Below are 22595 nucleotides of genomic sequence, written 5' to 3'. Positions count from 1 at the left end.
CCTTTCATTCTGGCTGATGGTTGTCTATTGCATTAGTACCCCTGAAACTTTACTTCACCCATTCCAACCTGCTTGAACACGTTTCTTTACCTCTTTTCCACACTCTCCGTTGCTTTGGTTTCGGCAAAGGTTTTACCTCTGATGCCCTTCCTGACGCAACCCTCAGCATTTATCCGGGCTTGTGACCGGCTCAGGGAGACATTGGCCCGTGCCCCCCTGAGGCTGCATCTCCTGAAACCTTCTCAATAACTACATTTAATTTAAAAGTTGTCTTGTGATCACTAGGTGGTGAGATCTCCATCTACTATTACTACAATAAGCTGCAGGAGTAAAGCAATAGCTCATGCTCTCATCCAATTACTGGAAACCAGCATCAATGAAGGTTAGCCCTATAAAAGTAGCTCCCATATATCAGAACCTCCAGCGCTTTCAGAACAAGCTCTAGTTCTTGCAGTTTGTGCAAAAGAAGGGAAGGGAGAAAATCCAACTGTTCATTTAATTGGAAAAAGACTAACATCAAAGAATTTGTTTAGTTTTGCCTAATTCTTGAAATTCCTTCCTAACTGCCGAGTCAGAGTATGAAGTTCCACGCTCCTGCTCAGCATTGCACGTTTTTGTTTTTTCACACCGCTTACAAACGGCATTTGAAATCACGACACATGATGTAAGAAACCACCCATTAAGAACTGCAAGTGTTAAAACAATTCTCGCAAATTATAGGTATAACTAGAGGTCCCGACATTTTCCAAACCTTACAATTTACAAGTTAACGTAGGATTTAACCAATCAGAAGCCAGCGCTAATTCGGCAGTATTTAAACATAGTGGAGTATAATTAAATAGCGATAAACCCCAATTATCTGCATCTGCATTCTGTACATATATTTACTGACCGAATTAAAACAAAGGACAATCACATTCAATTCACATCTGTCTTTCAGACAAGTTCTATAATATTTCATTATGATTTTCTTTTTCAAAAAAGATAAATGGCCCCAATTTATTCAGCTTCTTTGAACTTCACAGTGTCTGCTTAAGAGGTATATCTTTATGATAGGTCTCTGCAGGACCTGCCTTTGTCTGAAAACTGCAAACTGATGCTTTCTCAGCACGGAGTGTCTTGGAGCAGAGGAGTCGACAATGAGAACCACAGCTTCAAAACTGTTTCTTTTTGTTATGGTCCATTTTTTTCTTTCTGTAAGAGCAGCAGGTACTCTTGTAGTCACCTTAGCTACATTGGATCTGCCATCTAGTTGATTTTTCTCTTACAGCAAAGCTTAAAAAAAGCCAAAGAAACGGAAGAATTGTCTGTATCCTCATTGCTTATCAGTTTCAATTATGTTATAACTCTGGATCAAACCTATTGTCGTAAACTGATTTGCATTTCACATGCGCTGAGATCAGCTAAAACTTTTCAACAGATCACAGATTTTTCTTTTCTAATTTTTTTTTATTAAATTTGCTAAGTACCTTTTCCCAACCCAATTTCCTCAAAAAAATATTTTAGCTATGAGAATTTAACCATCTATGAGCTCCTGCTGCCTACGTTTTGAGAGTTGTTCACTGACATTGTTGAGAATCCCCATTTTAAACCAATGTGTTGAGAATGATCTAATCTAGTATCTTATGAATAAATACTTCATTTGGTGGGGATAAAAGTGCAACTTAGTTAACAGAAATTCACGACGTAAAGGTCAGAGATTTTGACACATCATGTGGGAACAAAATCATCACACCGTTTTGTATAAATGTCCGTCAGAACCAAGAGTTGGAAAGAGTGTACAGCTACATTACCGGCATGGCTAAAAGGCATACTGAGGCATGGGTCCCTGTTGCGATTACATTAATTATTTTCGTGAGAATGCAAGGGAAATCACTGTGGCCTATAGGTCACATTTCACTTTTCAGAGGTAGAGTTGACCTGGATGCAAAGGTCAGCTGTCAGAAAGCTTTTATCCTCCCAAAACAACTGGTGGCCTGTTGGAGCATGACTGACTGGATTCGCCTTCATCAAGACCTGAACTGCTACTCATTCTTTGTTTTCATTTTAGTGGCTAAAATGTCACAGATGAGAGTAATGTGGCTCATTGTGTTCGGTCACGTTTTAGAGCCGGGACCGGTTCCTTCTGCAGTAAAATCTCACACGCTCGTCTTGGTTTAAGATAAATTGTCTCAATAGAGAATGCGGCAAACCGTGGCCGAGTTGTATTGACTTGAGATAATTGTATGAAAAGAAAAGCAAATACAAGCAAAAACAAAAGTCTGCTTCAACTAGAGAGTGGAGCTGTTTCACAACAGAAAGGGAGAGGTATAAATAGCTTCCTCTAAAGATATCTAAATATAGAACAACTTTTGAACTTCCTCTCAAATTCCTGCCATGAGTTGCTATCATCACAGCCATTTTGCCTCTGTACAAACTCTCCACAGATTAAAAGGCCACACTTGCCCCCCGTGAGGTCTTTGTCACTCTGCACATCCGTGCAACTGCGCCCAGCATCTGTCTTGCTTGTCTTATTAAAGTAAACTGACACTTCGGCAACACCCTAAAATAAAATGGTAGCAGAAAAAAAAAAAAAAAGAAGTGAGAACGGAAAAGAGCCTAGACGTGGCCCCGGCTGCACCCCGCTGCTGAAATAATTAGCCCCTGGTTGATGTGGACTCCTTGTGGGACTCCACCATGACATGTTTAAATGAGTATTGGCAGTGTTTGACAGCAGCTGTGAGCCTCCAGCAGGGACACAAACCCTGAATCTCAGTCATACACGAGTCCCATTGACTAAGTTTAGAGGAGACAACTTGAAAATGGGACATCGGAACTTTTGATATCATTTTCAGACAGCAGAGCATTATTGATCATCCGTGATATGCCTGTTCAGCCCGCTCCCAGATTTGCGAGACGCAGATGGGAGCAACCCCCGAGGGGATCAGTGAGGCAGACACAAGGAGGTGGGGGGCGTTATTAAGACCAATCTTATAGTAGATGCAAGTTGCAACCACACCCATGCCAGTTCCAGTAAACTATTCTGTAGAATTCCCAATGAAACCAGGCCACCAATTTGGCAACCCCCAACGGGGGGATAAGAAGTCGGGGGCATGGTAACCGATTGAATCCAAAATAGGAGCAACCACACCCATGGCTTTTGTTCATTATTGCCACAAATAATGGCACAGAAATCAAATTGGAATATATTTTCATCAAAACACACAGAAAGTACCATATTGGATGTAGCTACTATTTAACCCCACCTCCCAAATTCAAATTTCTCCAAATGTAAAGCTTTTAAGCATGAAAAAAAGATTATTAATAAATACATCTCCGATTTGTTGCTTTATTATACTCTTGATTACAAAAAGTGCAGAAGCAGAACAGTTGCTCTCTAGCTCCCCCTCGCTGTCAGAACAAATAAGCAATGTCAAATCCAAACATGCAGGACAGGCTTAAAAGCATTTTTATTGGACTCCGTCTTCCGTTCTTTTATTCATACTTTCAAATAAATATAAAGGAGTGCAGCAGACTTGAAAAAAATGGCACAGGAGTGTTATGTTTTCAAGACAGAAACATATAAATAGTAACAGCTGTGAAACAGCAGGAAAAGTATAAACGCAAGATGGATTACCGGTACATGTTTTAGCTTTTTTTTTAATCATGTCATTTTAAGGCTAGTCATTTAAAGAGGAACTAAAGCAAACTCAAGTGATATATGGGGTCTCTAACCATACAGATGTTTTGCAGTGGGTCCCTGTTAGCTTCTCACCGGGGTGCCACCTGCCCTCCCAGATTTCTTCAGGTGGTGATAGTTAGGCAGGATCTTCATGAGGAAGTCAAGCTGCAGAGTCTGAGACTACAAGACAAAAAAAAAAAACATTACCGGTCAAACGTATCCTCCCATGCTCACAGGCATGAACGAGCACGGGGGGAGACCAACCTGGGGCTTTTCGCTCTGCACCCGCCTGATGCAACCTGACCCGTACACGACGGTGTTTTCTGGCACTACCTCGCACGTGTTAACCTGGCAGCACGCGCCGATGATGCAGCCGCTGGTCAGGATCACGTTTCTCCCGACATCAGCTGGAAGTAAGTGTAGTAGCAGAATATTATGCTTTTTCCTCAGAAGGCTTTATAATGGCAATAAGCTTACTAGCACGTAGGGATTTTTAATGTTATAAGCTATAGGTTTGTAAGGCCAGGGTTTCCTAAACTCTCCAGTCTATTTCTCAGTGTCAAGGGTATTTGACCAGAAATTCAATTTGCCCTGCTTCCCCCTCTAGTGGGCACATACAGTAACACAGACCACGTCATTTAAAAACAGTCTAAATAAAGTAAAATAAAACATTAAAAAATGAACAATTTACTATGAAAGTTGGGAGGTGAAGAAATCATAAATCAAATGTACGACCTTCCTGTTATACAATCACCTCCCTCAATCCTAACCCTATATCATAATGCTTAAAATTACAGTAGCGCAGTATCTAGCGCTATCTCATATACATATAACTGTAAACCCGTAACATAACTGTGTTTTGAATATTAATCCTTGTGGCATATATTGTTTTATTAATATTTTAAACAAGCGCTTGGAAAATTCAATTTCTCACAAATAACACAAACAGTAATACTGGATTGTCTGCAACTGATTTTGAATCAATACTGAATGAGAGATTGACTAAGTTAGGTCTTACCCTTTGACTCAATAACATTGTTGTCACCAATCTTCAAAGCCTGGGAAACTGTTGTAAAGTTAAGGATTTCAAGCAGTTAAATAAACTTTAAACTTAGGGATTCTCAAACCTTGACTATATATATCTGATAAGTATTCACTGCTTTCCTGTTTTTAATTTGTCGCCAATTTATGTATTTGCTTGTGAACTATGAACTATGAAGAAAAAAATCTAACAAAAAAAAAATAAATAAAAATCTAATAAACACCAACAACAACTACAAAAAAAAATAACAAATGGTAAGAACTGTAAATAAATTAATAAATAAAAATATATCTTTACAGCTCCACGCAATCACAAAGGATACCACTTCCAACTTCAAACACATTGTTGGTGCCGATAGTCATGGTCTTGGGCTGAACCCCCTCCATGTTGGGCTTGATGTTCTCTGGATAGCTGGAAAACAAATCATTGAGACAGTGTTGGAGATTTGGGTGATGATGGATTTTTTTATTTTTTTTTATTTTCCACATTTTACCTGTTAATAATGAGCGCCTGCTCCTCGATCAGATTGCCCTCTCCGATGACAATAGGCCCTGCCTCGGCTATGATGCGGGCTTTGGGATGGACAACCGTTCTAGAGCCTATGAAGATAAATTAAAAAAAAACAAAATAAGCAATAACACAGATATATCAAGAGTTGTCCTATTTGTGCAGCCTGTAGCTGGGTTTCCTCACCAATGGTCACATCTCCTCTGATTTCACTCTCCACACAAACAACGGCCCCTGCAGAAATCTTACCACTAGTGACAATAAAAGGAGAATAAACACATCCTCAGTAACATCAGCAATGGTTAATCCAAGCTGTCGGTGAAAATCCAAAGGAACATGGTCAGTTATTACAGCAACATCCATGAAGCCCGGGGGGCTAGGAGGGTGTTGTGATCGTTGATTTTAACCAGATAATAGAAACCTAATTTCTACAGCCTCACAGATCTAACATTTACAGAATCATTATCAAAATAGATGGAGTGCGATCGCATATGTTTAACGTACCCTTTTTGTATTAAGATCTGCTTTTTTGCGTCTGACATCCCTGCGATGATATTAATCCATTCATACGCGATTAGTTCGTCTAGACCGGGTCGATCGCTCGGAGAAGATTGCTTTTGTCTGAAAAGCTTCAACCCGGGATGATTTTGACCTCTACTGTCCAAGAAGAAGTACTGCAACGTTTCTAATGTGTGCATGTAAATTTGACTTTTTACAAATGGTCACAGCTTAAGTATTACAATTGTGCGTACTAACGTAATCGTATTTTGTGTCATTAATAAGAAAATGCATTATCGCCGATTAAGGATTTGCAATTTGTAACTTTTGCATGCATAATCAAAGCAAGTGTCTCTAGATGGTTTAACGTTGACATGTGGTTTTTAAACGATGTCAAATTGACTGCTGCATAACAGCCTTACAACTACATGTTTTTGGTTTCTCTCTCTCTCTCTCTTCTTTTTTTTTTTTTTTTTGGAATTCAATTGATCAGTTTATTACTGTATCACTATTTTATCCCCTGTAGGGGGCGACAAATACCTAGCGTTAAATACAACCACGGATGCAAATAAGTTAATTTATCTGTAAGTGCTTATTGAATGACTCCCGTGATAATGTGAAATTCGTTTTTAGAAAATGCAATTATCTCATTCTCCTTTCATTTTTATTCTTTTCTAACCCATTAAAGTTATTTCTATTCAAATGGAACTGCAAAGACATCAAATTCAACATAACATCAGCTACACACTGCAAACATCAAGTTTAAAATGAGAATTGTGCCATGGAGACAAATGCCTTTGGTGCTAAATCCGATTTTATCGAAATGCTGAACCAGTGAAATTGTTATAATCGAGGAGTGAGGTCTATCCAAACCAGGAAATGAATGATTTCCTTGTTTTCAGAATAAAGCTTTGAGTTCCACTGCGTGTTAGAATTGTTTTATGTTCGTATCTGCGAAAAAAAACCCCACAGCATTTTAAGTTACTGTTCAAATGAGATAACTCATACTGTGTCCCAAAGGAGTCTTTCGACAAACTGCTCAGAGGTGCCAAATTCAATGTATTCAATTGCTTTTGCATGATTAAACAATAAATCCCCACGGGAGCCTTAAATTCCAATCTTACCCAAAAAAATAAATAAATAAATAAAATAAATCGCTTTCTTTTAGAATTTGATCAGAGAAATTACTTGAAAAAGAAAAAGATTAAAGTACAATGATCATGACAAGTACTGCGTTTTTTTTGTTTTTTTTGTTTTTTTTTTGTTTGTTTGTTTGTTTTAAATAGTGTTACAGTATTCATTTATTTTGAGTAAACAATTACCAGAACTGTTTTTTATCTTTAAGTTGGTTTTATAGTCGACCAATTTCTGCTTCGGGCTTTTATTTTTGGAAATTCCTCACCGGAAGTGCTATGACTCACACCCGCTAGCTTGACATCAATTGCGCTTTAGGGAGAGAGAGAGAGAGAGAGAGAGAGAGAGAGAGAGAGAGAGAGAGAGAGAGAGAGACGGTCGAGGCGCCTTGATCCGTAAAGTCAGCCGTGGATGAGAACACCTGAGCCCCGCGCCTGTCACTCACACCTCCGCTTCCGTGAACACCGGGGCGGCGCGCCTCTCCCTAAAGTGAACGCACCCTACATGCGCGGTAGGGAGACTAAGCTGAAGTTGACGGGAAACCCGGGACGTGTTCCGACGCGTGAATGGCCACGGAAGGAGCGCGGCTGTGTTGCGCCGCCGCCAAGCCTTTACGCGCGTTTAGCTTTGCGCGTCAACTTGGAAATATGTAAATGCGTCCAGTGAGAGCGTAACATGGAGCAGTCAGCAACTTTAGAGATAGAGACGTTAAAGGTAAGAATAACCAAAGCTGCTTTTATTTTTACCTTTTTAAAAATTACTTTCTCCCCCCTGCTTCCATACTTATTTTTTATTTTTAATCCAGGAGTTTTGAGATTGATTATCTAAATCATGCATGATCGGCTGATCATTATGGGAAATGTATCCACAGTTTTTTTGTCTGCGTGATAAGCTGCGCAAAGTTAGGAGCCACCGCAACAGGTGTTTCCACTGTTCCGTTTGCAAACAGTCCGAAGGTACAGTGCGGCTCACATTCACACACATTTGTTTTTTTGTGCCAACTTTGCCTTCCAGGAGACAACGGAAAGACAATGTACTGTAAAGCGGCAACTCCCGTTGTGTTTCACATTAATGTAGTCTCACTCCATTAGTCTTTTGTATCTCTTTCCTGGCAGGAATATGATGAATAGCAACTGGCCAGCGCTCGCCCACCTCAGGAAGCCTGCCTGGACTTCTTTACATATCTCTCCCTCGCACTCTGCTTCATATCCTATGCATTTTCCTCTTCAAGAATCACATTAACGTGACAGCCTATGAATATTCTGACTCCATGGGTTCTCATTATCATTCTGGTCTGGCAGAGGAGGCAGTAACCTCTGGGTACAGTATGTGCATCTTCGTGCTGCAGTGCAAAAAAAAAAAAAAAGAGAAGAAAAAAAAAAGGCAGCCTTGTGTCAGAAACCCACACAGCAGAGGTACTGTTCCAGTGCACACACTCAGGTCTGTCAATGGGCTCGCTGCACACACACACACACACACACACACAGTCACATACAAACTCACACATCCAAAACATAGTTCTGGTTATAGGGTTTTGGGATCTTGCTTATCTGAAATAATTCTTGCCCTGAGCTGATACAGTATTTTCCCACTCGAGTTTGTGGGTTTGCCTCCCAGCTCATTTATGTTTAATTTGAGCTATTTAAAATTCAGGCGTGTGATTTTAAAGTGAGTAGACTACACTCAAAAATGGAGGATGTGCATCAGATGCTGAGTGAGGTTGTTTTTTTTTTTTTTTTTTTTTTTGGAGTGATGTTCACTCCGGCACTTCCTCCGTGCATCTCACTTATGAATTCAAATGACGTCTACGGAGGCGGAGGATTGTCCAAAATGGCCCCTTTTGCTCCCCAAGGATTTGCTGGGGATTAGCAAGGAAAAGCTAGTGTAGTGTGGAGAAGTGTCTGTCTGTTTACATCAGCAGTTTGTCGTCTCCCCTGCCAGAAACATCATCAACACAGACGCGGGAACTGACAGAGCTGCAAACACTCGGGACTTCACAGAAAGCTGCCTGGATTAATAAATGATGTCAAGGTCAGAGTTTCATCCACGGATTGTGTAAAAAAAACTGGACAGCGCCTCCGGGTGTGAAGCTCTAACACTGCTTTCCTCCTAATGACCAGCAGGCGGGCAACTGCTTTGGTTGCACAGAAGTCTCAATTCTGAATTAAGTTGGAAATTATGAGGGTGGGCCGGACCTGGTGAGAAGTAGAAAATAAAATGACAAAATTCATAGTTTTCCCAAATATTGATGTGCTGTTTTATATAGTCTCTGCCTTGATATTGAGAAGCATATTGCAGATATTTTCTCGTAAATTGTTGTTGATTTCTTGCCAAATTGTGGGTATTTTTCTTGTGATCAGTTGGGAAATACTTTTTGATATTGCGACAGTATTTTTTAAATTTGTTATGTTTTGTTTTGTTTTTGTAAAACACCCATTTCAGTCCAGCATTTTGCCATGATTTTTCAGTCGCAACAGTGAATTGGCTGGGTAAATTCAACACAGAGCTACTAAATTAGCAACAGATTGTTAAGAGGGGAAAAAAAAAACGAGATAATGAGCCACATCGAAGCAACGCCTTTAAAACTGTATTGCCGTTTTGTCTTTTTAAAAAAATATCCCCAAGCTGACCAACGCTGGCTCTGTTTCCCTAAGTTCTGCTTGTTAAGCAAGGTTAGAATAAGTCTTTGAGTTAATGTGCTGATGAGATGATGCAAAGTCACAATTGGTTTTCATTTTTCATTCTAATTTCAATGGTTAACATTTGAAGTTAGGAACATTTTTAAATTCACATCCCAATGCAATGTTTTGGGGATTTTTGGAAGACTTTTTGACAAGAAAAAGGCACAAACCAATGGGTCCGGCTTCTTTTAGCGCTGTCCTCCTCTGCGCTGTGCATTTTTGTATATGAAAAATATTTTTCATGACAACATCATCAAAGCAAGGTTGCATGTAATAGCAGAAGGAAATTCTCTGTGAAACCCTTCTTCAAAGAGCTTGTGATGTTCATCTTGTTGACTGTGTGCTCTGATTGAGCTGCTTTGACCTTACATTGTGTTATTGGGAAATGTCTGATCCCCGCTGCCAGACTTACAATGGACTCACCTTGTTGAAGGAGGCCCGGTGCCATCCATTAATAAAGAAAAGGCCCAAAACGCGCTGCAGGTGATGCACGCAATCATGAGCTTGCGCTGCTACTGTTAACTCCCCGCGGAAGACGATGGAGCCACAAAAATTGGATTTTACATCTAGGTGGAGCGACTAATGACAGCAGCTCCCTCTCTCGCCTGGCTGATTGTCACATCAACAAAATGTGAAATGGTTACATCAATGCACTGAGTTGCAAATTTGGAAAAGTGACGTGTGTTTAATTGGCTCTCCCGGTAACTGCCGTCTTTTCAAGCATTTCTGTCTCTTTGATTGGCTCCTCTGCCAGACCTAAAAAGGCCCACGGAAAGGTGATTGAATACCGTACGTCAAACTTGTACGGTGATTGCGCCCATCCATTTTCGATGTTGCTGCCTCAGCTATTGTGCGCCGCTCATGTACCGCATGCACGACTACAAGCCTCCCAGTCATTAGTGGATCTCGAATGTTTTCTTCTCTCCCGCTGAGGCGGCCTTGTGGGTTCCGGTGACACCGCAGAGTGAGAGAGTGCTAGCCGATTTGCTGATTAACATTATCAGACATTAATAACATCTCATTTTCTTTCATTAGGGGATCCTTGGCTGCATTTTGCAGCCTCTGCGGCGTGTCACCATTTGATCAAAACAGCATGTAGAATATCACCCTTTACACTAATTGGTGAAGATGAGACACACTGGCAGGGGGAAAGGACTGCTGGGTAATTGCTGACTTTGGCTGGATCCAGCTGTAATGTGTAAAGTTGAAGCTGTGCAAAACCTTCCCCACAAAAAAAGTAAAAGTGACACACACAGAATTCAGCACGGACTTGGGACAGGATTGACAGAATTACTTGTGCAAAGCTAAATATAGCCGTGTGGCAAAGAATTTTGGATTTCATAATCTACAGGGATGATTTTTAAACTTACCATACGTCGGAGAAACACAAGTTACTGTGTAGGAGTTTAGTTTCTATTATTAGAAATGGCATGTAATCAAGACATGGGTTGTAGGTGGTGAACCAGCTGTGGCTTAAGGGGAGATTTCACAGCCCTCTGCACAAAATAATCTGTTGACAGTGAGATTTTTCTTCTGTATACCAGAGTACTTTATTTTCATCAAGAATATATCTTACTAGATCCTCTTTGGCTGAGGAGCATGCATGTTCAAACAAAGATGATCTGAGGGCATTTTCCAGGTCAACAATTATTCTGGGATGAGATTTCTTAAAAGTTTCTTCTCTGGCAAATACCTCCCTTCTGACAGTTCTTTTTTGCCTGTAACTTTGTGTTAATAGAGACTCATTCATGTATAGCTTTGTGCTTTTTTTCTATTTGTTAGAAGTGTCATTCAAAATAATGACATCTTAACTTTTGGCTCTGTCTATTCCGGTTCCCGAAAATAAACCGTAAATCACGGATGCAATTCATTAGGAGGAAAAAGAAGACAAAGAAATATTGCTGTCTCTATTGGAGTCTTGACTCATGCAGCTCCTTCACAAACACACCCTCTGTGCTCAGACTGGTAATACATCCATCCTAAGTGATCCCATCACAAGTGGACAGCCTCCAGTGTGTGTTTACACCTGCCATTATAAATGCATCTGTGAATTGGTCCTCGGTGGCCGCTTTGGATTGGCCACTCCCAACTCTGTATGCAGGTAAACACTCCATGGGATAATTTCCATGGGTAATGACGAACTATATCATTGTATATAAGCGACATATTTACCTGCCACGGGTTACGTGACTATCAAGGGATGCAGATTTACAGACTCCCATGTCATCACTTCATTTTTTTTTTTCTATGGTGAGGTGGTTCGATCCACATATCACTTAATCCTCCTCTGAATTTAAAAGTCTCTTTGAAAAAATACCAACATGTTTTCAGTGGCTAGGTCCGCAGCAAGAGAGGCAGGCAAAATCGACTAGAGTGTTGGTTTTTTAACAGAAACACACTTTTCCTCACCTGCAAATAGATATCGATAAATATATAATAAGGACTGAATCTCTACTTTATTTTCCAATACAGCCTGGGATGTTCCACATATTTAATAAGCAGTCACTGCTGTGCTAATACATATTTTTAGCCGCTTTATCTGCAGTAACTGGGTTTAGATGAGCCACACGTGTGTTTTTACCTCCATTGAAATAGGGCCACGCTCAGAATGTTGTCAAGGTTATCACATGCCTTTAAGTCCGCATTGGGTTCACGGATGAACTTATGAGCTGTCTTCTTGTGATCGGGTCACTTGGGGAGAATCCCGTTGGTCTGAGTGGGGTCTTAGACAGGCTCCAGTGGACACAGTGGCTGAGGTGAAATGGGATTTATATATTCATTCATTTATTTATAAGCCGGTGATTACCCAGCGAATAAGTAGCCAACAAGGCTATTTATCAACCCACCCTTGAAGTAAGCATTAAGCCACTACAAAAGTGTTGTTTGTCACCTGCTTTTTCCTTTGTAATTAAAAATAACGGGTAAAGCGAAAGTTGTCTCGTATTTACCCCTACAGTTAAGGTTGTTCTCAAAGGAATTACAAAAAGAATGGCAACTCTTTTTTTAAAATTCCATTTTGTGCCACAAGCTACTAAAAGCAGAGAGAGCAGCTTATCTTCCAGTAAGAAACAAAAGGAGGAGAATAGAAGATGTACTGACACCAACGAAAGTCCGTTTCTTTCATTCTTGAAATAATAATGATAAATAATAATGATTCCGTTATTGTCCATGTCTCAGTACAAGCAGTACAGCTGTGGCTGATTCAAAAAGAAAATAGTTATATTCACAGCTTCATTTTGTTCAATGCAAGTCAATTATTTTTTGGTAGTCTGCCAGAGAATGAGGGGAAGCTACTGACTGTGCAGCCTATTAGACACCAGGTTCAAATTGAGGTAATGCCTTACGGTGGGATACATTACATTATAAATTGTCTGTTTTTACACGATGGCATTCTAAATCAGTCCAGGACTTATTTACTTTTACTTTTACGATCCATTCAAACACATAGGGTCTAACAGTTAAAAAGCCTTTTAGAAAAGAAGTCACGATGCATCATCGAGCTTAAAGGCGTCTTAATTTTGTTGGAGGCAGTCAACTTGGATTTAAAGGTCTAAAATTTAACGGAATTTTCAAGACAAAAAATGTGAAGAAAAAATGTTTTTTAGCTGCTTAATAGAAGAATAGATGAAAATCGAAATCTTTCATTCTTTCTTCCTCTAATTAACAGCTACTACATAGAAACCTGAGACCCGTAAACTGAAAAGGCATGTTGTTTTCCCTCGTAGTTATAAATACAGAGACCTTCCATCTCCTCTCGTGAGAAGTCCAGAGTTAGTTGGCAGTCGAAAAAACGTTTTGAAAAGATGTGCCTCATCATGTGATACCCTGATGAATAGTGCCGAAGTCAAAACGTTTTGGTGTTAATCCATGCTCAGATAAAGGATTTTTGTCCATCACCAGTGCCTCAGGTGCCTTTTTTCAACTGCCAACCAACGCTATGACTAAGTTGGATTTTTTTTTCCCCCCGAGGAGATCTAAGATTTTCACCTAGTGTAACACTTCCCATCTTTTTCTTCATTCTTTGCCCTGATTTTGACTTTGGAATGTGTCCCCTGGCATCTCCTGTTTTAGTTTCATTCTCCTCAGTCTCTGCCCAGATCACCTTTAGTCAGCATTACATTTGGATATAAGTTCTATCCTAGTTCACTGTGAAACAGGCGCCTGCAGCAGACATCCTCCACTCCAGCAGATCTCAGTGGGATTGAATACATAGCATGACCTGCATGTTCAGCTGCTTTTGTAATCAATAGTTTTGTTTCTCAAAAGCTATAGTTCTTTGTCAAACATGCAACAGTGGACACAGGAGTCATTCCAGATGGATTTGAGGGTCACAAGTGACTGACACTTTGAAACAAAACATTGACAAGATGCCAGCTACTATGCACTCCTCATTTTCTTCATGAAAACCCAGGTTTTAGGGTGCATGGATGGACCAGGTAATATATGCATTAAAACTCTGCAAGGAAATCACAGAACCGCTAGTGATGGAAACAGTGGGTTGCCATAGAAATTACAAGTGCCAAGGTTTCCCCTAGCAACAGTGGATTGAAAATAGACTGGATCTGTCCAACAGGGGATGCCTATTGGCTAAAAGACTGTTTATATCCATTTTGGCATCTTTTTCTGACTCTTCTGAAAGCTTTAGTCTGACTTATATTCTAGGTAAGTATATTGTTGTTACTTACAGAGCATGTAAGCCGTGATAAATAATTTCTAGTTTCACAGAACTTGTATGTACAGTGTCCAACTCAATGCCTTGTGGAAAGTAGCGGTTATGAGATCACGTTGTAGTACTGCACAATCGTACACTCAGTGTGTAATACATTGTCCCTCAGCTGTATCCTTTGTAAAATTGGAATCGTTGACATTTCTAGGACAGTCATATGGGTCATTTGTTTTGCTTCAAAGGCCGCAATATTGATTTGTGAGACATCTGCTACCACTGGCACGCGTGACGTACGCTACTGATCCAAGGAAACAGTTAAAGAGTGGCTGGAACTGTATGGAAGTAGCAGAGCTGTGGGAGAGGCCATGTTTGAAGCTGGGTCACGATGATATCCACACGATACTGGTTGAGACTCTGTATCTCATGTTCCACGCCGAGTGGGTTACATCCATCAGCAGTGGAGACCCACTGATAGAGTGGAGTCATTTATTCTATCCTGAAAGGAAGCTGAAATCACCGCTGTCACACACAACCTCGGTGAAGAGTACAAAACCCGGATAATAAAAGGCAGCAGGCGCTCCTAGTTGAGTCCAACAGTTTGAAGACAACAGCAAAAATAAGTGTTTTCAAAATGGAAAAATGAAGAAATAGTCACAGAAGACAGTTAAAGGGTTGGATTTTTCAGTTTGGAATCAGAATGAATGCGATTTTTTATTGACTCCTGTGCAAGGAGTAGACTGTAAGGCCCAGTGGCCTTATAGGCAAAATTTGAGTCACACATCTGAGGAAAATGCTACAGAAGTGAGAATTTTTAAAGGTTAGAATGTGAATTTTAATAAGGCCCTGTATGACGTCAGTGCTATTGAAACAAGGTTTGTACTTGCAGATTCCAGTGCAGTTGTTATTATTTCTTTTCTTTTCTTTTACTTATAACATGATGACAGTTAGTTTCCAATTTCCTGCAAATAAATAGGTTTGACATCATTGTTTCTGAAGGAACTGGTTTGCAACTTGGGCCGCTCTTCCCGTTGCGAAATGGATCTCTATTATAAATTCTGCGAAAAACTGAAGCTAAAGTTATGTTCAAAGCACACATGTCGAAAGACACATGACGTGTCTGTGCTCTGAGTCACCATATGATTAGAATAAATTGCTTTTGAACCAAAGCTGGAAAAAAATGTGCCATTTCAGCCCCGAAGCTCATTATTAGTTTCATTATCATCGTTCCTGTTAAGTATATTCCCTGCATGATGGCCCTTTTCTTTTTAATAACTGGAAGGAGTGGTTATCATAGCAGTTTCTTAACACTGTTCCTGAAATTCATTAAAAGCAAATCATTGGCGATCTATCGGCATAGATATGCACAGACCAAAAGATTCAGTTGTGGACAAATGTACAAATACAAGTAAGTCCATTTCTATGAATTCCTCAACACTCTCAGATGAATGCCTATTTCTGGAAGCAGCCTTTTACTTGCTCCACACCACATGCTGCCTGACACATTGTTACACAATTTTGCTAAACAGGATTGGGGTCCCTTGGGGCTTTATAATACAAAAAAGAAAAAAAAAATCATTCCTGAGAGGAATTGATTTGTTGCGACAATGATAAATAGAATCACAGTTGGTGGTTTTGTGTCTAAGCAATTATAAAGTGTTGCTCCTGCTGTAAGTTATTCTTTATGACCTCGTGAGTTCAGCTGAACTTATGTAATTAGCCCCAACCAATTTTTAAGGCTCGATTTTGAATTTTATTTCCTCTAGTAAATGCTTCAAGAGCCAATGAGCCGTGATTACATACAGTTCATTTATTATTGTGACACCTGCTGACTGTGACACACGGTATTGACCAGATGACCATGAAAAAAGCTTGTGGATCTTGATTTGTGTGGCTGCTACAAAGACGACTGGCCACAGGTATGTCAGTATGAATGTGTTTCAGTGATTGATCCTTGTAAGACCACAAATGATGGAAGTTGCTCCTGTTAAGAATGAGATATCCTAACATCATTGGATAAGATAAAATATTCTCCTGCTGCAGGTTTTATCTTGGTTCATGCAGCATGGTGCTTTGCTGTAGTCATTTTCTATGCAGGAGAGTGGGAAGGCAGGGCGCCGCAGTCTGAATTTATCCCAGCAACAACTGAGCTGAACAGTTCAGAGCTCAGCCAGGCTCGCGCCGTGTGATGGGAGTTTCATACCGTCACCCTGCGGACACTGCCGGCTGGAGAAAACCAACTTCTTGCCTTTGCCTGGATGACTGCACTTGACAGACATCATCCCCTCTGATCTCAGATCAGAGTTCACATGGAGCATGTTCGCAGCCGTCGGGAGGCACTTAGTTACTCATCCAGACTAGAAAACCTTTCTCTGGCCCCCATAAATTGCTACGTTCAGCTTCTTTCAGTGCTTCAGTTTTCCTGAAGGGGTGCATTTTACTCTTATGTTTTAAAAATGTAGGACTGTATAATGACCTATGGGGTAAAATAACATTCATTAAATAATGATACAATAGGGGTAAAATGTACGAAAAATGCTAACTTATTGAATAGGAATACAAAAACTGCAATACGTTTTTTTTTTTTCTGAGTCTGCCATATTTATAAATATTTATGCTTGTTTTTTTTTTAAGTACTTAATTGGTATATGAATTGGTACATTAATTGGTACATTTCTTATGTGAGTGTCATACAATGATAACATTTTTCTATGAGAATGATAGGTTTTACAAAACAATTTTTAGGCCCACCAACAGACAGAACTCTCAATAGCTTACAATCCCCCTAAAGGTCTGTATATGGATCATCTTCATATTCCACCCACTCCATGCACACACCTAGTCCAGAATATGAGGCAAAAACTTCATGAATGTTGATTGCATGCGCCAGTAAGTCAGTAGTTCAAGTCTAATCGCAGCATCAACGGTTAGAAAGACGATGGAGTGTATCCATCAAGAAGTATCACACTCGAGGGTTCCACCAATATGGTATCGCCGCATTTGTTTATGGTTTCGTCGGGGTTATCATTTATTTATGTACTTCTCCATTTTTAAGCTTGACCACGGCGAACTCGGTTTTTATTATAATTAGGACTGATAATGAGGAAACAGAGTGTCATGATTGTTTGATAGAGTCTATTCTTCCCAGACGTGCACAGAATCCATGTGCAGGAAATGAAAATGGGCTGGTTGAGTTGACTGGAGGAAATACTGTGCACTTTACAGCATAGTCATGCCACTGCAGCATTTCCACCACGTTCATATTCATGAGTATTGAAAGAGAGATAGAATTCAAGTCATTTGGATATGTAGCCCACCTTAATGGATTGGATAAGTAATCAAGACGTTACTGAAGTCTGGAGTGAGGCTTTTTGATTCAGTGTTGGATGAAATATTTAGTAATGTTCAAAGGCAGGTAATTAGACAAAGAAAAGGAAAAAATGTAGACATAGAAATATGTTTTGTTTTGTTGGATCTGCATGATCGGAAGTGATAAAATTGGAGTTAAAATATAGATTGTATAAATAAATAAATCTAAATATACATAGAAACCATGGATTATCTTTTAAATAATGTAATTAGACTGATATTTCATCAACCCCATTTGCACAACCCTGACAACAGGGAGGAGAGCTGATTTGTAAACTCAATTTCACCGAACTATATGTGAACACCAGTTCTAACTCAGATGAATAATTAAATTAATAATTACAGCCAACGTCACAATATTGGTAGCGTGATAGATTTTGTCAATGAAGAGAATGGCATATTACACACCCTGGTATAAGACTGAAAAGATTGTCTCTTCCTCTATTCCTATCAGCTGTTCCCTTCAGGGGTCACCACAGCTAATCATCTGCCTCCATCTAATCAATAAAAAGGTGGCACATTGACTCAAAAACATTTTTGAATATTGTCTAGATTTGTGTTCAGTGTCTGTATCTCTTTAGAAGGAACAACTTTAGATGGCAGGTTACAAATCTGAAATGGATCCAATGGCTACCACTGAGTTGTTGTGAGCAGTTCAGGTTGAAGTTGAAGTTAGCAGTCCAGGAGGAGGGGCAATGTTTGGACGTTTGCTGCTTGTTGACCCTGCAGTATTGACATTGGCAGTATTGGCTGTTCTGGGCTAGCCAGGTTGAAAAGAGCAGAAACAGAAGGGTTTCTGTTAAAAGCGGTCTTTCTCTGTGCCCTGAGGGAACATGGAAGGACTCTATCTCTTCCTCTGTCCTCTCTGGTAAGTTAATGGCTCAGCTGTGCACTACTTTACTTGGTTGCTTTTGTTGTTTTGTTTTTGCTTGCAGACCTGGTACCTCAGGGAAGTAGCTGGTCTCCTGTAGATGAGAAATGTTTGTTTTTCCTGTTTATCGAGCAGGTTGCATTGGATAGCGGGAAGAAAGTAGAGCTTGTTTCCAGCTGTGCTCTTCACCCGGAGATCGACAGGTAGAGGAAGTGGCTTAAACCCTTGTTTTGTAGGTTTCGTCATGTCATCGCGGTTTCCAATTTATTTTGTCCAACAAGTGCTTCAACCTGTTCCTGGTCCGCTCCCTTAGCCTGGATTATGTATACTTCTGCCAGAGACAAAGATGCTACATTTTTTTGTGTCAAGTAGCAGCACCACCACTAGTTGCGTGGGACTAAAACGCCACTGCGCTGAGGTTTTCAAGTGCATTTGACAATCAAGGGTGACATGTAACAGATTATTCGGGAGTTGGAGCCAAAAATTATTGAACCATTTCATTAACTCAAATCACCAAGTTCAAATTTTTAGAGGAGATTAGAAGAACGCAAGAAGATACGACCACATCATTTGACATGGAACTATAAATTACCCCTTGAAGTCAAAGTGGGTGGGAAGTTCTGAGTCACCCAAGGATTTCTGTTGTTGCAATGCCATGTGATTCAAACTGAGAGCCCTGTAACCCAATGGGAACCCCTTTGAAGCCACAGCAAACAGTCTCCTCCACTGAAATACTTTACCAGGTCTTTTTACCACAACCTTATAACACCACTTCTTTTGTCTTCATTAACAGTTAAAAGAAAATAATAAACAGGCCAGGCTTTCCTGGCTTAAGAACAGGTGACTAACTTGGTCATTAAAGACTGTCACATTTATTCTCAATCAGAAAAGAAATTATTCTCACAGCATGTTTGGCATCATTAGCCATCTGCACTCCAAAACTGTTCAGAGTTTTGCTGCATTTTACTGAATGTGAGAGCCCTTCTGCATTTTATCCTGACGCTTCAATCAGCAGTCACACGAGTGAACATCAGTGACCCAGTTCCATTGGCAGCCTTACATGCCCATGTGTTATTTTGTCCACCATATTTGACAGATGGAGGAGGCTGTGGATCTGCAGGCATTCCTTTCCTTATTCACTCTTTTCTCCCCCCTTCAACTGGTATCATCTTATTGCCGCTGAGCTCACACTGTATTCCCCCTTTCAAGAAAAATTAATCATTTTAAAAGATTTGGCCATTCCTAAAGTTCTGCAAAGTCTCGGGTACATTTATTGTGATTTTTGCAGCCCAAACGCAACTTTTTAAAATTTTGCATTGGCGTTTATTTACTCCTCTGATTTGACTAATCCTATTTCTGAGTAGCATTACTCAAACTAAAAGTTCCAGTGAATATTTGCCAACTGCATTTTTAACATTTGGAATATTTATGAGATTTTTTTTCTTTTCCTTTTTTTTTTTCTGAAGTTTAATTTCCATGAAATATTGAAGGAAGGGGCCACTAAACTTCTTGCCTGTCAAACGCAAAAGTGCTTTTCAGTCAATGAAAATGAGGGATTGTTTACAAAAATGGTTTAAACAGCTATTTATTTGAAGTCAACTGAGCAGTTATGCACTTAGCAAATCGTCAATGTTTCATTTAAAATCCATTTTGTATAGACCTATATTTTTAAAATCACTGTCATTGTCTCTAATATTTTTGGCCTGATTTAATGATAATAATGTATCCTTTATTAATCCCTGTGGGGAAATCCAGTCTCTGCAATAACCCATCATGGAGGACCCATGAGCAGTAGGCTGCCGTCCATCGGCGCCGGGGGAGCATTTAGGGCTTCAGTGCCTTGCTCAAAAACACTTCGACACACTGGGAGGAGCCGGGAATCGAAACCGGGAATGTTCGGTTACAAAGACAATCGTGCCACCTCCTGTGCCACACCGCCCCCAATTTCACATACAAACTGAAAAAAGCTGTATAATTTGCATGGGGTTAAATCATTTTGGATATGTTGCATTGTTGGAATCACTACAAACACTGCTGCCCAACGCAGCTTGTTGAGACTTTAAGGTGGATCTGTATTGTTTGGTGTGCAATGCAATTAGAATTCTGAGAGGCCTTAATTCTCCACTTCTCTATCCCCTATGTCTCCAGAGTGCCTGGAATTAACTGAGGGACCACAGCTTCTTTTTTGGTGCATGTGTAAAATGATATCCTTACAGGTGTACTTTTGACCACCTTAGCATCATATATTTGAAAAGCATTTCCATTCTATTGACATAATAATACTTGCATATCACAGGATTGTTTGAAACGTCTGCTTCTGCTATTCATTGTATTATAACTATGAATGCTCCAAGTACGTCTGGTTATGGAAAAAGGAAGAAAAAAAAAAGTCATGTTGCTTCGGCCTCCTGTGGCAACCGTTTCCATTAGTTTCTTATTCGACATTCTATAACCTGTAAAAACTGTGTTCAGTGCACAGCTTGTGAACCTGCATAACGCTTATTAGTGCTAACATCATGAAAAGGGGAGCAGTGGACAGGTTTTGCCACAGGAAGCTTTCATTCCATGTAACACTGTGATTGAAGGCTTGCAGTTTGACCAAATGTCAAAAAGTAATTGGAAAACCAAACCTGTAAGATGTTATTAAGTCCATACCGGCTTGTCTTTGTTTATAACAACACAGTATAGATGTCAAGAATCTTGCTTTCCGAAGCTGAAATTAATTCAATGAATTACTATGATTAGCACGTAAGTTTCCCTTTTTTAGCAGCTGATCTCCTTCTTAGATAGATGTATGTCTTCCTTTCGACTATTCGCAAACTTTTAATTCAGGAGTTTTGACTCACGGTCGTCCACTCCAGTAATAAAATGAAATGCGCTGCCTTTTTTTCCTGTTGTTTTCAGATCGGGCATGGAATTGGTATCTCCTTAATAAAATGAAGTCACCCAAATGACCTTGTCTTTTAGGAACAGAGCTTGATGGATTACTCTGTTCCTGGTTCAATTTCTAAAAGTATGTCGGGTTGGTGTAGCCAAGGTATACCACTAAAGGAGTTGCAAATAAAGTAACAGCAATTCCTTAAAACATATATATACAACCCTTATTCAAAGCAACAAACATCAATTCCCAGTGCATCATCCTAGAATAGGTCCTTGTCACTCAGTTTAATTGCAAAGCACGGTTGTGTCAGCTAGTAATATCTTTTTCTTTCAGCTTTTATTACTTGGTAGTGAGGGCAGAGGGAATCATGCATTTCACTACTTGACTTTCAATCAAAAATCGATAACTAATTGATAATTGATGTACCTCTGCCATGCATAAGAGATTTCACTATTGACAGCAAATATATAATTGACTGTCCATGTTTCTCTATGTTGAATAGCAAAAAAACAGCCTGTCAGAAAATGAAAATAGCTGGTATTAACCTTAAAAGTCTATCATGCTTAAGTGAGCACGGCTAATGTTGTCACTGTTTTGGTAATTCATCCCCCTCACTGTGAGTAGTTGGCAAGCTAAACACGGGGTCTTGTCTTGGGGCTTTTATTTGATGACTGACAAATAGCCTCAGCTCCAGGTATATGGGTTAGTTATTGATCTGCAGTCCTATTTCAGAACACAGCAGGAAGGTCCACTGGGCTTCAACTTTTAAAATGCTCACCTTCCAAGAGAAACATATTCTCTTTCTCTCAGTCCTCGATATAAAGCCAAAACAACGGTGAACCGAGCACAAGTTCCAGAACTGCCACAGTTAAGTTTTCAAAAATCTGGCTTTGACTCCGTACTGAATTGATTTATGTTTTGATTTTTTTTCCTTAGCATTCTTATTTTCACTGTATATCAATTTAAAGTAAACTGTGTAAAGATCTGTTTTTGCATGCTTAACCTTTTTGTCCCAACATGGTGTAGCCTACGACTTATAAAGTGAGGCCAAAAATGTTGACCATCCCTTTAAAGTCTCACATTTCAAGGAGAAATATTTAGAATTGCATTATTAAGCAGTATCAAAATATTTGTTTTCCCTTTGGTTCTTTGTGATCGTTGATTTTCGCGGGCTTCTGAATGAAATAAATATAATTAAAGAGGGAATCGAATGAGAAAAGGTGAAGCATTGAGATTTCTGCACTGATGCATTAATCATCCTATTAAAATGTGAGATCCATCCAAACTC

The 22595-nt window shown here is 39.7% G+C and overlaps 2 protein-coding genes across 5 annotated transcripts in view; one reads left to right on the top strand and one right to left on the bottom strand.

The window, feature by feature from the left end:
• Positions 1 to 1428: 1428 nt before the first annotated feature.
• dctn6 (dynactin subunit 6) lies at positions 1429 to 5843 on the bottom strand. The gene is made up of 7 exons (XM_086165796.1): positions 5715 to 5843; positions 5397 to 5461; positions 5197 to 5302; positions 5026 to 5114; positions 4680 to 4727; positions 3926 to 4068; positions 1429 to 3841 (listed from the first exon to the last, which is right to left on the bottom strand). Exons 1-7 carry the CDS (start codon positions 5750 to 5752, stop codon positions 3743 to 3745), a joined length of 588 nt encoding a protein of 195 aa, XP_086021922.1. The 5' UTR covers positions 5753 to 5843; the 3' UTR covers positions 1429 to 3742.
• Positions 5844 to 7262: 1419 nt separating this feature from the next.
• Positions 7263 to 22595, top strand: part of LOC147223610 (zeta-sarcoglycan-like) — a 51329-nt gene continuing 35996 nt past the window's right edge. For 2 of the 4 annotated variants that reach the window (XR_015107546.1, XM_086165346.1), the window contains exon 1: positions 7263 to 7556. Coding sequence is in view for 1 of the 4 variants with exons in the window: in XM_086165346.1 (XP_086021472.1) it covers positions 7518 to 7556 (39 nt within the window). In the remaining 3 variants the exon portion in view is untranslated. Of the gene's footprint in view, positions 7557 to 18311; positions 18424 to 18558; positions 18630 to 22595 lie in introns of those variants that run through there. The other 2 variants (XM_086165347.1, XM_086165348.1) reach the window with 2 other exon arrangements.

Source organism: Fistularia commersonii, chromosome 19, assembly GCF_037954325.1.
Source record: "Fistularia commersonii isolate RoL2024-O1a breed Wild chromosome 19, RoL_Fcom_v1.0, whole genome shotgun sequence".
Lineage (NCBI taxonomy): Eukaryota > Metazoa > Chordata > Actinopteri > Syngnathiformes > Fistulariidae > Fistularia > Fistularia commersonii.
The sequence above is the reverse complement of the archived record's forward strand: the minus strand, read 5'-3'. Positions and strand labels throughout refer to the sequence as shown.